Source organism: Podarcis bocagei (assembly GCF_964188305.1).
Source record: "Podarcis bocagei genome assembly, chromosome: 13".
Lineage (NCBI taxonomy): Eukaryota > Metazoa > Chordata > Lepidosauria > Squamata > Lacertidae > Podarcis > Podarcis bocagei.
Genome location: NC_138138.1, coordinates 9,897,522 through 9,912,162, shown reverse-complemented (window position 1 = coordinate 9,912,162; position 14,641 = coordinate 9,897,522). Strand labels below are relative to the sequence as shown.

The 14,641-nt window shown below is 44.2% G+C and overlaps 1 protein-coding gene and 1 long non-coding RNA gene across 11 annotated transcripts in view; one reads left to right on the top strand and one right to left on the bottom strand.

Moving 5' to 3' along the window:
• The window catches only part of SLC20A2 (solute carrier family 20 member 2), a 92,832-nt gene that overhangs the window by 66,903 nt on the left and 11,288 nt on the right, over positions 1-14,641 (top strand). For all 10 annotated transcript variants that reach the window (XR_014001267.1, XR_014001268.1, XM_081166382.1 and 7 more), the window contains exons 6-8: positions 3,595-3,711; positions 4,412-4,615; positions 6,181-6,769. Coding sequence is in view for 8 of the 10 variants with exons in the window: in XM_081166382.1 (XP_081022508.1) it covers positions 3,595-3,711; positions 4,412-4,615; positions 6,181-6,769 (910 nt within the window). In the remaining 2 variants the exon portion in view is untranslated. The remainder of the gene's footprint in view (positions 1-3,594; positions 3,712-4,411; positions 4,616-6,180; positions 6,770-14,641) is intronic.
• On the bottom strand, positions 6,790-13,497 carry LOC308571426. Its single transcript, XR_014001420.1, has 3 exons — positions 13,363-13,497; positions 8,763-13,217; positions 6,790-7,326 (listed from the first exon to the last, which is right to left on the bottom strand). It is a non-coding gene; the product is annotated as an uncharacterized lncRNA (long non-coding RNA).

Sequence of the window (14,641 nt, the reverse complement as noted above, 5' to 3'; positions counted from 1 at the left end):
CTAATAAAGGGTAGCTGAATAAAATGCATCCTCCTTACTTTTTATTTTTTGTGATCAGTAGAACCAGGCAACACACCACTGTCCTGTATTATGTTGAACTTGCAAAGTGGCACAAGCTGTTATTGCTTTAGTTTTATGGTTAACACCAGATGCAGTTTAGTAGCAATAGCAGATTGTCCCAATCTGATGCACAGTGCTCTGCCCATGTGTTTATAATATTACCAGTCTCTTGAGCAAGGAGCATGTGTGTCCATGTGTCCTGAGTTACAGAGGAAATGACTTGGATTTAAAATCTTGTGCTTTTACTTGTATCACAAGTGCCACCATGTCATTTATTTTTTTGATTTTATTGGTGTGTTAAAAATAGGCAGCTGTACCAGATCAGTTGTATGTAGAGTGACAAAAGATATGGGCAGCTGCCATTCCCAATGAAATGAAAGTACTGACTCGATTTCAACATATTATGTATCAGATTCAAGGAAAGGAGCTGTGCTTAACAATTGCTGGTTTGTATATCATGGATGAAGTACTGTGAGGACTCCAATGACAAAAGCACCAGAAATTATGCCCATGGCTTTGGACTCCCATGCTGTTTTTACCAATTAAAACCACATTACATCTCCTGTCAATTGACAGTGCTGGCTTGCATGACCTGTGTACAGAATTGGGCCTGTAGGTATTTAAGAGTATGCATGCTATGACGGAAGGCAGATAATTATACATGCAGCAGTATGGCAAATTCAATGGCCCATGTTGGAGTCATAGCTGGTGAGCAATCATCATGAGCTCTGTGTGGAAATTCTTTTAAAAAAACTGCCACAGAGTATAATAAATGTTTTCTTGGTGTAGAGGTCAAGCCAAGGGAGATGACCTTTACGGTGGGGTGGAAAGCCTCATACCCATTTTTCAAATGAACAGAAATGTAGAGATGCCATAGTGAACTTCAGTGCTGAACACAGTGGCAACTCAAATCCTTGTGATTTGGGCAGCTTACATGAGAGTGATAAAGATCTTGATGGACTTAATAAGAATGGAGAGGGATGGTGGTAATTGCGTACTGCATTTGAATACATTTGCCACTTTGCTTCCATAGCTTGTTGTTGTTTAGTCATTTAGTCATGTCCGACTCTTCGTGTCCCCATGTACCAGAGCACGCCAGACACTCCTGTCTTCCACTGCCTCCCGCAGTTTGGTCAAACTCATGTTAGTAGCTTCGAGAACACTGTCCAGCCATCTCGTCCTCTGTCGTCCCCTTCTCCTTGTGCCCTCCATCTTTCCCAGCATCAGGGTCTTTTCCAGGGGGTCTTCTCTTCTCATGAGGTGGCCAAAGTATTGGAGCCTCAGCTTCAGGATCTGTCCTTCCAGGGAGCACTCAGGGCTGATTTCCTTAAGAATGGATAGGTTTGATCTTCTTGCAGTCCATGGGACTCTCAAGAGTCTCCTCCAGCACCATAATTCAAAAGCATCAATTCTTTGGCGATCAGCCTTCTTTATGGTCCAGCTCTCACTTCCATCACTTCATGGCTTACAATCCTCAAAAATGCAAAATATGTAAGGCCTTGTTCACTTAGCTGACTTGAAAGGACTTGAGCGTACAGAGCCAGGAGGTCACTGCTTGAAATTTTGGGGTGAAACAATTTTAAAAAAATAAAAATTATGCAGAACGTGTAACAGAATTTATAAATAAAAACTGCAACATGCACAACAGAATCATTGGCATTGCACAAAGTAGAGAAGCAAGGAATTCAGTTTCCTATGACATGGTCAGAGTGATAATGCATCTCACAGGATTAATAATAATAATAATAATAAATTTTTATTTATACCCCGCCCTCCCCAGCCAAGGCTGGGCTCAGAGCGGCTTACAAGCAATAATAAAAACAAGATGAGTGATTACAACTTAAAAACAAAAATAAAATACATTAAAATAATGGAACATTAAAATATTAAAATGGAGCCTCATTGCAGGAGAAGGAAAAGAAAAAAGGAAAAAGGAAAAGGGGGACGGAGGGAATCAAATTGGCTCCAATCCAAAGGCCAGGCGGAACAACTCTGTCTTACAGGCCCTGCGGAAAGAGATCAGATCCCGCAGGGCCCTGGTCTCATGAGACAGAGCGTTCCACCAAGTTGGGGCCAGTGCTGAAAAGGCCCTGGCTCTGGTTGAAGCCAATCTAACTTCCTTAGGGCCTGGGACCACTAGGGTGTTGTTATTTATGGACCTTGAGGCTCTCCGTGGGGCATACCAGGCGAGGCGGTCCCGTAGGTACGAGGGTCCTAGGCCGTGAAGGGCTTTAAAGGTCAAAAGCAGCACCTTAAATCTGACCCTGTATTCCACCGGGAGCCAGTGCAGCTTGAAAAGCACTGGATGAATATGCTCCCATGGCAGAGACCCTGTGAGGAGCCTCGCTGCAGCATTCTGTACCCGCTGGAGTTTCTGGGACAGCTTCAAGGGCAGCCCCGCGTAGAGCGAGTTACAGTAGTCAAGCCTGGAGATGACTGTCGCATGGATCACTGTGGCCAGGTCGGGGCGGGAAAGGTAAGGGACCAACTGCTTGATGCGGCGAAGGTGGAAAAATGTCGCCTTGGCTGTTGCTGTGACTTGCGCCTCCATGGAAAGAAACATCTCTTCAACCTAGAAGATGATGATGACAAAGCCGTATTCATTGTCTGTTAATCTCTCTGCATGACTGATGCATGATTCAGATGGTGTTTTTAAAAGCCATAGAACAGTTCAAGAGATTCAGTGCATTCAGAATAGTACCTACAGAAGTCACAGAACCTGACAGTAGCAACATACTTCTGGTCTCCCTGACAACAATTGTGGCAACAGATGATGTTCCCATTAATTTGCTGAGGGCTAATGACCAATGGATAGAAATTTCAAGACATTATTTCATTTCTTTTTTTCTGTAGGAATTTCTAGACTGTTCAACATACAGCTTATCAGAGATTAATATGAAGGTTTGATTCATCAGGGCAACTCCTATCATGATCCACTGGGGGGAAAATAACTTTATAAAACTTTTGCTTCGTTGTATATTGTCAAATGTTCTGACACAGCAGAACATAAAGAAAATGACCACGGCTGATGTTTTCAGAGACTGCATACACGCAGAGACTTGTTTAAAGGTGCTTACCAAATGATCCAGATGTTATGATGTCTAGATGGAATACGGATTCTCTGTTTCACTGTTGCTTGTGAAGGTTGGAGAACAGATGAGCACCACGCCAAAAGCAGGCTATTGGTGTAGATAACCCTACATGAGGTTCAGAACTTGTGTGCATTGATGGTAATGCACTAATTCGAGCAGCAGGGAACCTTCAGGAGTTCCTGACATTTTGTGAGCGTGCTGACAAATTCTTCTGCTCTGTGGTCTGACACTTTGGGGACAGTACTCCAGTCATTTTTGATGGATGCACTTGAGTCTGTCCCACAAAGGCTGACACACAACCCAAACAAATAGGTTCGAAAGAGGCACGTTGATGGGCTTGGTGCGCTGGTGTGAAGTCACATCACTGGGCAAAAAAAAAAATATGTTATGGTAAATGTTAGAAAACCAATGTGGAAGGATGTAATTTTGTTTCTTTTTTCAGTCCTAGGAATCGTTCTTCCTATGTGGGCAATAGTGCTGATATCAATTGGTGTATCAGTAATATTCGCTATCTTAGTCTGGATATTTGTGTGTCCGTGGATGAAAAGAAAAATAGCAAGTATGTCTTTGGGGGTGGGGGAGGTCAAAATGTGTGTAATGTTAAATCCCATGTCTGAGGAAATACCTTTCCAGTGTGTTTTCTAGAATAGTGATGATGCTTTAAATATAACTGCGACAGGTGACCTTTTTATGTCTTGCATAGCATGACATTTTGGTTTTTAGTTGTTGTATTTTTAAAATGCAGGCCATGTTCCAAAGATGAAAGCTCACTGTGGCTTCATACTTAAAAACAAAAACAAAAACACAAACAAAAAACCCCCAGGAGATTCCTATTTCGTATCTTAAATACCTTTGAAACTTAACTTGTTTCCAAAAATTACATACTGTGTGACAAATGGGGGGAATGATACTTGAGAAACAGAAATCCCATTCAGCCAAGGTAGCTTTAGACTTCTCATGTAGTACTTCGTGTCCCAGCCAGAGTATTTTATTTATCTAACAGCTAGGCTGCTTTGAGCTCAAGGAAGCATAGAACAAAAATTTAAGATTTAGTGATCTAAATTAGATTGATGTGTAGGTGGAAGCAAATGTTCTGTTTCCTTGGTCTCTGGAGGGAGTTTAATCTTACAGATGTGGGCAACTTTCTGGGTTTCTTGACAAAAGAGGAAAGCAGTCAGTGCATTTATTTAAGTGATACTAGTTATTTGTGTAGAGTGGATAATTAACCCATCCTTAAAAAAGTTCTGTGTTTTCCTTAGGTCGGTTAAAGAAAGAAGGGGCATTATCAAAGATATCTGACGAAAGCCTTGACAAAATACAAGATGAGGATACACCTGTCTTTAAAGAACTTCCTGGTGCCAAAGCAAACGATGAAAGTACTATTCCTCTTACTGCCTCTGGAACAGAAGAGGCTGGTGTATCGGATAATATAGCAAATGGAAGCCATCCACGTGTGCCATATGGTGAGAAACCAAGAGCACATAAATTATTTTCTGTTGTGTTGCTGCCTCCTGTTATCTAGTGGGCAATTCCCTTCTGTGCAAAACCCCTTCCCATCCCAACTTTTTTGATGTACAGGGTGAATAAAAAGAGAGAGTATGTGGTTTTCTTTTTTGGATAATTGCTCACGCTCTTTTTCTGGGTGCTTGTGCATAACAGTTTTTTTAAAGAACAACACACAGTTGTATGCTACACTGTGTAATTGTGTATTGTCTTCTCAAACAGCTACCTGTTCATTTACCACAGTTTCTTTTAGTGGATGATGCATTTAAGGCTGCTGTCATATCAATTTCTGATATACTGGTAATGAACAATAGAAATGACATAATATTTTGGCTGAATTTTTAAATGGCGCTTTAATATTTGAGATATTTGAACTATGTTTCACCAATAGACAAGTCTATGTCTATGTCTTTGTTTTCAAAGACCGAGAGTACCGTATTTTTCGCTCTATAAGATGCACCAGACCACAAGATGCACCTAGTTTTTGGAGGAGGAAAACAAGAAAAAAATATTCTGAATCTCAGAAGCCAGAACAGCAAGAGGGATCACTGCACAGTGAAAGCAGCAATCCCTCTTGCTGTTCTGGCTTCTGGGATAGCTGCACAGCCTGCATTCGCTCTATAACACACACACACATTCCCCCTTACTTTTTAGGAGGGAAAAAGTGAGTCTTATAGAGCAAAAAATACGGTATTTTACTCTAGTAGCTGAGCAGGAATGAATGAATGAATGAATGAATGAATGAATAAATAAATATTAATTGCATTTATTTCCCACCCTTTCCTTTAATGAGCTCAAGGTGGTATATATGGTGTCCCCCCCCCCATTTAATCATCACAACAGTCTTGTGAGGTAGGTTAGGCTGAGAGGTAGTGATTGGCCCAAGGTCACCCAGCGAGCTTCATAGCTGACTGGGAATTTGAACCCTGGTCTCCCAAGGTCCTAGTCCAACACTCTAACCGCTACGCTGCAATGGCTTTCCATATGCAGTTATTTATGTTATTATTACACCTAGATTGATAATTTAAAACAACATGGTTCCTGCCTGCAGACTTATAATCTGAAGGTAAAGACAAGAGAAATTGGGGAGGATAAATTAGTTGGGGAAAGGTGGGTGGCTACCCCCTCCCCTTCAACAGGCTTTCTTTCTTCTAACATTTAACCCAGAGTGGGTGACTGATGCTTCAGTCCAAGAAGAGAAGGGGTTGGCAATTGGCGAGGAAAGAGCCTCAGTCTGTCTCCCAAGCAACAAAGTACTTGGCTTGATCATGCCTGAACGCCATTTTCCAACTCTTTGACTAGCGTGGATTCCACTGAATATTCTTGTGTTCTCTCTCTACATATCTCTGACCAATTTGGTCACCAGAAAATGGACTTGGAGGAGCAAATATGCTCTGATGGAGCACAAATGCTCATACAAATGATTTTTTTAAAAAGAGTGATATTTCTTTGGAGTTTCACTGTTCTGTTGCCTTTAGGTCTTTAGCTACCTCTGGGGGAAAAATACTTTTCTTTGCTGTTTTAGGAAGAGCATTTTCAATGACACAGAGTATGGTGAAATCTCCAATTTCCAACGGCACCTTTAATTTTGACGGCCACATGAAGAGCGATATTCATGTGTATCACACTGTGCACAAAGACTCGGGATTGTACAAAGACTTACTGCACAAAATACACCTGGACAGGGGCAGCGACAACCGACCCACGCAAGAAAACAACTACAAACTGCTGCGGCGCAACAATAGTTACACTTGCTACACAGCTGCCATCTGTGGGATGCCAGTGCATTCGTCCTTCAAGGCGGCTGATACGTCAACTCCAGAAGATAGCGAAAAGCTAGTTACAGACACGGTTTCCTATTCCAAAAAGAGGGTTCGATACGACAGCTACTCCAGCTACTGCAACGCCGTGGCAGAAGCAGAAATTGAAGCGGACGAAGGTGGCGTGGAGATGAAGCTGGCATCTGAATTAGTAGATCCTACCCACCCCCCTGAAGACCCCGCGGAGGATGAGAGAGATGAGAGGGACTCCTCACAGGTTCACCTGCTTTTTCACTTTCTCCAGATCCTCACAGCTTGCTTTGGATCGTTTGCTCATGGAGGCAATGATGTGAGGTATGTGAGGAGACCTTGCATATGTGAACGTCATAAATGTCATCATTTAAAAGTTCTGTTGTTTGCTCCAGCAGTCCAACCAGGTGAAATCTGCTGCAGAATCTTAGTGATGCTGATCTGCTTTAAAAGCAGGCATTGCTCAAAAGGTTCCTGCATCTATGGCTGTATCTTCACACTGTGCGTAAAACTTCCATTTGTGTGAAAAACAAATACAGAAATGAAAACACCTATCTGAGATTGAGGGCTTCAAGCCTGAACTATTTTTGTTGGCTTTGCACTGGATTTCATCTTCCCTCTTGGTGCCATATTGCTTGTGTACAGGTCTAGCTAGAATTTATCAGCTCTATTTGCTGAGTACTGTATTTTTCTGTGTATAAGACGAGGGTTTTCTTTAAATTTAAAAATATTGTTAAAAATTTGGGGTTGCCTTATACACGGGTGGGGGACACGGGTGGCGCTGTGGTCTAAACCACTGAGCCTCTTGGGTTTGCTGAGCGGAAGGTTGGTGGTTCGAATCCCTGCAACGGGGGTGAGCTCCCGTTGCTCAGTCCCAGCTCCTGCCAAAAAGCACACCAAAAAGTGCAAGTAGATAAATAGGTACCACTCCGGTGGGAAGGTAAACGGCGTTTCCATGCGCTGCTCTGCTTTCGGTGTTCTGATGTGCCAGAAGTGGCTCAGTCATGCTGGCCACATGACCTGGAAAACTGTCTGCGGACAAACGCTGACTCCCTCGGCCTGTAAAGCGAGATGAGCGCTGCAACCCCAGAGTCGTCTGCGACTGGACTTAACTGTCAGGGGTCCTTTACCTTTTTAAAAAATGCATGGGTAGTGCATAGGGGGGACGGGCGATTGTTCACAGCCGCGAGTAGGAGATATACAGCAGTGATTGGGCGGGTGATTGATGTATGCGCCAAGGGCCGTTTGGAATTGGCTGTTGTTGTGGCAATTGGGCGGGCAATTTGTGGCTGCTGGCGGTGATCGGGCAGATGATAGTTGTCTTCTGTGAGGTGTGCGCTGCTGTTAGGCGGATGAGCTCAACAAGTCTTGGCAATCCTCCCCCTGCCAAACAAAGCTCAACAACCCTTGGCAGTCCCCCCCCCAAGCTTATCAACTGGGCAATCCCCCCCCCCATTTTCTTAATTTGGAGTCCCAAAAAATAGGGGTCGTGTTATACATGGGAGCGTGTTATACACGGAAAAATACAGTACATTTTCAGCAAGTTTTACCAAGTTGATGACCAGTTTCTTGTTCATAAATTAGGAGAAGGTTGCAAGGCACATGTCAGTTCAGTGCCTTGGAAAATAACCTCCTAGGCAGGCTTAGTTGTATTGTGCATAGAAACAAAAAGCAGCTACTGTAAACAAATAGCCTGCTGTAATATAAGAGGTTGCTTCTTGCACTCCCCCCATTAATCCATTCTGTTTTTAAGAAAGCGTAGCTTGTACAACAGGCTTGCCTTTATTGGGCCAGTTTTGGGTATCTGTAATCCTATCCCATTGATTTTTATACGCACCCATTTGCCACTTCTGGCTCACCGCAGAGTCTTACAGCTTTTTAGAACTTCCTGTGCTTGATCATATATCAGATTAATAAGCTGAGATATGAATGAGCCTTCTTGGCTTCACAGACAGCCACGTCGCTCCACTTTCAGCAAGCAAATAAACCAGGAAACCTTCAATTGAGTATGGCGTCTGAGCTGGTTAACAACTTTGGAGCAAGCCAGGGCATTGAACCACAACTTCAAAGCATGGTTTCCTAGTATGGGCAAAATGGCAAGCTATAGTTCAAGGTTTCGAAACGTTAGACTTGGGTCTGTATGCTGCCCTCCTAGCCTCTCTGTGTGGCACTCAAGACTCAGCCCAGAGTCCCACCCCCTCTTGCCTGGTTGGAATGTGCCTGTCAGCTGTGACATTGCATAGAAAGGGGTGTGTGAGCATGTGTAGAAACTAGCTCACTGTACAAAGGTAACATGTACAGGTGCTGCTATACTCACTTTTGTCTCTGGCCCTGCCTGCAGAAGGGAATGTGGCCTCCAGCTGAACAAGGTTCCTCAACAATGCTGTAGTTCATTGAAGACTTTGTGGTCACTCACCTGCCAAAAGGAAGAGCTTAAAGGGCTGTCTGTGCATGTGGCCAAGAAACATACCCATCTCTTAACTTATTAAGCTAAGAGATGATATCCGAAGTCCCACTGCGGAAGTTGGGGCCATCGGAGAGGTTGTCCTGCCTGGATCCATGTCAGTAGCAGATAGGAGCATAGAAACTTGCTTTGTTTTGGCACTCACTCATTGAGTGAGTCCAGATAAACAATGAGGCCACGGATGGGAAATCAGCTGTGGGATTCCAATCCCTGTGAGCATGAACTGTAACCAAGTTCTTAACTGGAGAGTAGGCACTTCCTGGGTTAATTATACAGTGTTTACTCTTTCTTTGCAAAGGAACACTCCCAAGTTATTTGGCATGGCAATGAAGTTTAGTGTTTTATGGTCAGGTGCCCTGTTAATTATTTAACGTGAAAATAGCAGCCAAAAGCAAAGGCCAGTTGTACGGCTGACGTTTCATTGCCTATTTTTAATACAGTGGTACCTTGGGTTACAGACACTTCAGGTTACAGACGCTTCAGGTTACAGACTCTGCTAACCCAGAAATAGTACCTTGGGTTAAGAACTTTGCTTCAGGATGAGAACAGAAATGGCGCGGCGGCAGCAGGAGGCCCCATTAGCTAAAGTGCTGTCTCAGGTTAAGAACAGTTTCAGGTTAAGAACGGACCTCCAGAACGAATTAAGTTCTTAACCCGAGGTACCACTGTGCAGCTGATAAATAAATTCAAATACACTGTTTTGTATAGTTCAACATTTAATGGAAAAGTAATGCAGCACTTAATGCAGTGCTCAAAGGCATTGCATTATTAAAACATATTCAACACAATGGGATATAAACAAGAATAAAATATGTCAGGTATTATGTAAAAGTGAAGATGCTACTGTCAGTGGAATGGATGAGCTTTGGCTAAAAACTGCCATCACAAAAGAGAACCACATGAATAGCTCTATAGCAGTGCACAAAAATGTCAACTTGGTCCAATTACAATATAAACATAAAAGATGTGAAGAAGAAGCTGGAGCTGTACTTCTGTGCGATATACTTTTGCATAATGCTATGGAGCATTTATATACATTTGTATGTATTATGTATTAATGCAACAACTGTATGCCCAAGAGCATTTAATTATCTATTAAGCTTGAAAATAGAACCAGTTCTGAAATGAGTGATTTAATATTGTAGTAAAGCACTTGTTGATATCAGTGAGTGCTTGAAGCTATTTTTTGATTTAGGCATATTGTGCACAAATAAGGCCTGCCTCTAAAGCAGGGGTAGTCAACCTTTTTATACCTACCGCCCACTAATGCATCTTGCTTGATGGTAAAATTTCTTTACCGTCCACCAGTGCTCGATGGAAGGAGGATTCGGCTTGTGCCGGAGAACCCCCTACCGTCCACCTAGAATCCTGAAACGCCCGCTAGTGGGTGGTAAGGACCAGGTTGGCAACCCCTGCTCTGAAGGTTCACAGAGAGGAGGAATATCTGGTGTAGCACAGTGGCTAAGAATGGGAGCCAAAAAGTCACAGGTTCAAATTTAAGCCAACACGCACTCATTGAGTAAATCACTCTCTCTCAGCCACAGCCTGGCCTCTGCAACAGGAGGTTAATAATTCTGGCCTCATTTGAACACTGGAAATATTTTTCCTCTTCCACCTTTGGTGTTATCATTCTCATTCCAATTGTGCCCGTAAGCTGTGTAGTTTGGCTGAAGGTGCCATTGGAATGGCAGTTCTCCATGGGTCATTGTCAGATTGGCGGGTGGGGATGGGGAGTGCTGAGCATTCCTTCTGCATGCTCCTTGATGTGGGCTGGTTGCTGGCTTCCTCTTTCTTTGCTATTTATAATCTGCTCCACAGTTTTATGGACCTGAATTGTGTTCTAGTGTGATGAATTGTGGCTTTATTTTCAACTGGAATTGTGCCTGTTGCAAGCCAAGCCCTCTTCAGGCTGGATTTGCATATATTACAGTGCTGCTTCCTCCAGGTGGCTACAGCTCAGCCTGTTAACTTCCCTCAAGGATTGTCCCAGTGATATCTTAATTTCCCCTGCTTTTTCTGATAAAAACACAAAGAGATAAAAATGTCCTTTCTAAGTTAATGGAGCACAGGGTGAACCAGCAGCTTCTTTTCTCTATGCTGAAAGCATGGCAAATTAGGTTTGTTGGCTGATTCTGAGCTCTTAATGTGGTGGAAGACAAAAAAAAAAGTTATTCCATCAGAGAAATTACAGAATGAAAATTGAAATGTGTGTGAGAAGGGCTGATCAGGTGGAGGCTGGAATGTGAAGGTTATGTTTGCAAGACAACCATACAGAAAGACGGAATGCAAGAGCTATTGCCACAACTGTTTAGGGCAAAGGAAGGAGGAAAAGATAAGAGAGTTGCTATGCCTCGTGATTAAACCGGAAGAAACTGGTAGAAGGAAGTATTGCCGTATATGGACATTGCTACCCCTTTGCTTCCCTTTGCTTGTAAGTGTGTAAATGCTTGCGCAGTTTTCGTATTTGGTGTGCCACCTTCCAGCTACCTGCTGGTTGAGGTTGTTTCACATCGGCCTAGCCACGCCTGAATAAGCATCCTGTTTGAGTGACAATTTGTGTCTGGATTCTGTTGGCTGTTTCAGGCAGCCAATAGAACCCCAATATTTCCCCAAACTTCACTTGTGTGTGTCTGTGCCATGCACAGTTTTAGAAGCCTCTATCAAGTCCCTTCCCTACTCCAAGTTGTCTCTTCTTCCTAAAAGAAAAAGCCACATGCCAGGGGGGTGTGGCCCTCCAGGCCTTTCTGCCTGGCACTTGGAGCTCAGTCTATGCCACACCCTCCCCAGCCTTCCCACCTTCCTTGAGTGCCTGTTCCTGGCTGGAATTTATGCCTTCAAACTCCGATAATGACCCTTGCTTGCCTGGAATGGAGAGCAGTCAAGATTGCATGGCTTTGTAGAAACCAGTTTACTCTACGGAGGCAACTCCATAGGTTGCCTGGAAGGGAATGCGACTGATGGACTCAAAAGGTTTTCCAGCTCCTAAGTCTTGTAGGGAAGATCTCTGAGTCACATTGGCTTTGCTTTCCTGTTCGGTTTCCTGCTCTACAATATCCTTTTTGACATGAGATAACCAGAGCTTGTACGTGCTGTATTCCAAATGTGTCCAGTGCCACATATAGACCTGTGTGCCTTACTTGAAACATTGCAGACCGTCCTGTCAAGAGAGACCCCTGGCCAAGCAAGCAAGCAGAAGCTTTCAGCCCAGGCCACACACTCCAGTACGTAATGCTTATGTGTTGCTTTGTTCACGTGACACATGTAGGCACTCGCGCTGCAGCATTACAGCATTTTTCGTGGGTGGATGGGAGCAGGCACCAGGTGGAGCAGTAAGGGAACAGTGGTGAGATGTTTGAGGATAGAGCTATGTGTGCCCTGCGGCCTGCCCAGCGCTTCCTCAGCTAACCTGCTGCCCTTGGGTGTTGTGGAAGACCCAGTTCCATTGCCAGTTTTAAATTGGATCCAACTGCATGTCTGGTTGACTTCTATACATGGTTTTTTTCCCAGGGGGGAGGCATCTTGTCTTGGACTGGCCCTGGTCTAGCAACAGGAGACCTGGATAGGTTGGAGGTTGCATACTAGATCAGGCAGGCAGGGTAGCATGGGAAAAGGACAGGACAGTGACGATTTGCAGCTGATTCTGCTGGAAAGTTGTGGGTTTTTGTTAAGGCTGTGGGGTCAGCTGACAACACTCAGATAAGTACTGCAGCCAAGAGAGCAGCCGTGAACCACAAAATTGGGATTGCCTGGCTTGCAGGAGGTAAGGCACTGAAGAGTTATGGTTGGAGGTCCCAGTATGAGACATTCCTCATCCTTGGCACCTTACCCTACCCTACCCTACCCTTACATAACGTCAGCGGTGAGCCAGAAGCGATCAGATTTCCACAGCACCTTTTTAACAGTTTCCCACTGAGCATTAATTTGAACACCCAGTGGGTACTCTGTTGTAACACTGCCAACGTTTTGAGAATGATTGATTTTGCGTGGTGTGTTCTGCGTCTGCGATTGCATTCACTTGTGCTGTTTAGGTTTCTTTCTTCATACCACCCACGGCATTTAAAATGCCGGAATAGACTCTTCATTGAGCACCATGCAGCTAGGAGCACAGCTGCCAACTGGAAGGCTTATTTACTTTATGAATCAGGTGGCAAGTTGATACCTGTGGTGGAGGCAGCCTGACCTGATGAATTCCCCCGAATAACTCAAGCCTCTTATTTCCACAGCCATCAAGGCTGATGACTGCCCTGCCTGGGTGCTGGCGTTCCTTTGGTTGTGTGTTTTACTGGCTCCTCCAACATTTGCTCTGTCCTTTGGAAATAATAATAATAATAATAATAATAATATTTTTTTATTTATACCCCGCCCTCCCCAGCCAAGGCCGGGCTCAGAGCGGCTTACAAGCAATAATAAAAACAAGATGAGTGATTACAACTTAAAAACAAAAATAAAATACAACATTAAATAGAACAGTAGCTTTCAGATTGTATTTTGTGGGTGCTTATTGGGGGTTCTGCACCAAGTAACTTGGTCGTAAGGACATAGCAAGAGCCTCCTGGATCAGGCCAATGACCCATCTACTCCAGCATCCACCCCCATCATTCTGCCCGGACGCTGAGGTCCAGCGCCGAGGGCCTTCTGGCGGTTCCCTCATTGCGAGAAGCCAAGCTACAGGGAACCAGGCAGAGGGCCTTCTCGGGAGTGGCACCCGCCCTGTGGAACGCCCTTCCAGCAGATGTCAAAGCGATAAACAACTACCTGACATTCAGGAGACATCTTAAGGCAGCCCTGTTCAGGGAAGTTTTTAACGTGTGATATTTTATTGTATTTTTGGTTTTTATGGAAGCCGCCCAGAGGGCACAAATAATAAATTATTATTATTATTATTATTATTATTATTATTATTATTATTATTATTATTATTATGGTTGAACAGTTGCTGGTGGCAAACCAGCAAGCAGGATTCCAGCACAAGGGCAATCTCTTGTGGTTTCCGGCATTGGAAGCCTTGCCAGTGTGGTGTAATGGTTAAGAGTGGTGGACTCGTAACCTGGTGAACCGGGTTCGCTTCCCCGCTCCTCCACATGCAGCTGCTGGGTGACCTTGGGCCAGTCACACTTCTCTGAAGTCTCTCAGCCCCACTCACCTCACAGAGTGTTTGTTGGGGGGGAGGAAGGGAAAGGAGATTGTTAGCCGCTTTGAGACTCCTTTGGGTAGTGATAAAGCGGGATATCAAATCCAAACTCTTCTTGCTGTTTCCAACTGTGGAGGCAGAACCATAGCCATTGTGAGCAAGTAGCTTGAAAGACTGCCTGCTATTCCTGACCCTCCCTAGCTATACACAGCAGCAAAGGGCACGCTATCTGTTTTGTAAAGTAGGCTCCACAGGCTAACTTGAGAGTACATGTGTGTTCTTTGACTTGGTTTTCTTGGTCGTACAGAGCGTATAGCCAGCCACCCGTCTTTATATTCTTGGATTTCTTCCCCCTGCTTATCTTACGTAACCATGGCATGGTGAGGGTCTCGTGGAGCTAAAACCGTGTCCCCAAGTTTCTTTTACTTTCTTCCATGAAGCCTGAAAGCCTGCCGTTCACTCCTAATTGAAAAATTGCGATGTTGCAGTTGGACCCTGTTGTGTGAGCTGCATCTGTTCTCTCCTTCTTGCACTGGGTAGAGCTAGGCATCCATCAACAGAAACGTCTCCCGGGGGGAGGAGGGCTGTGTCTGCTTGCACA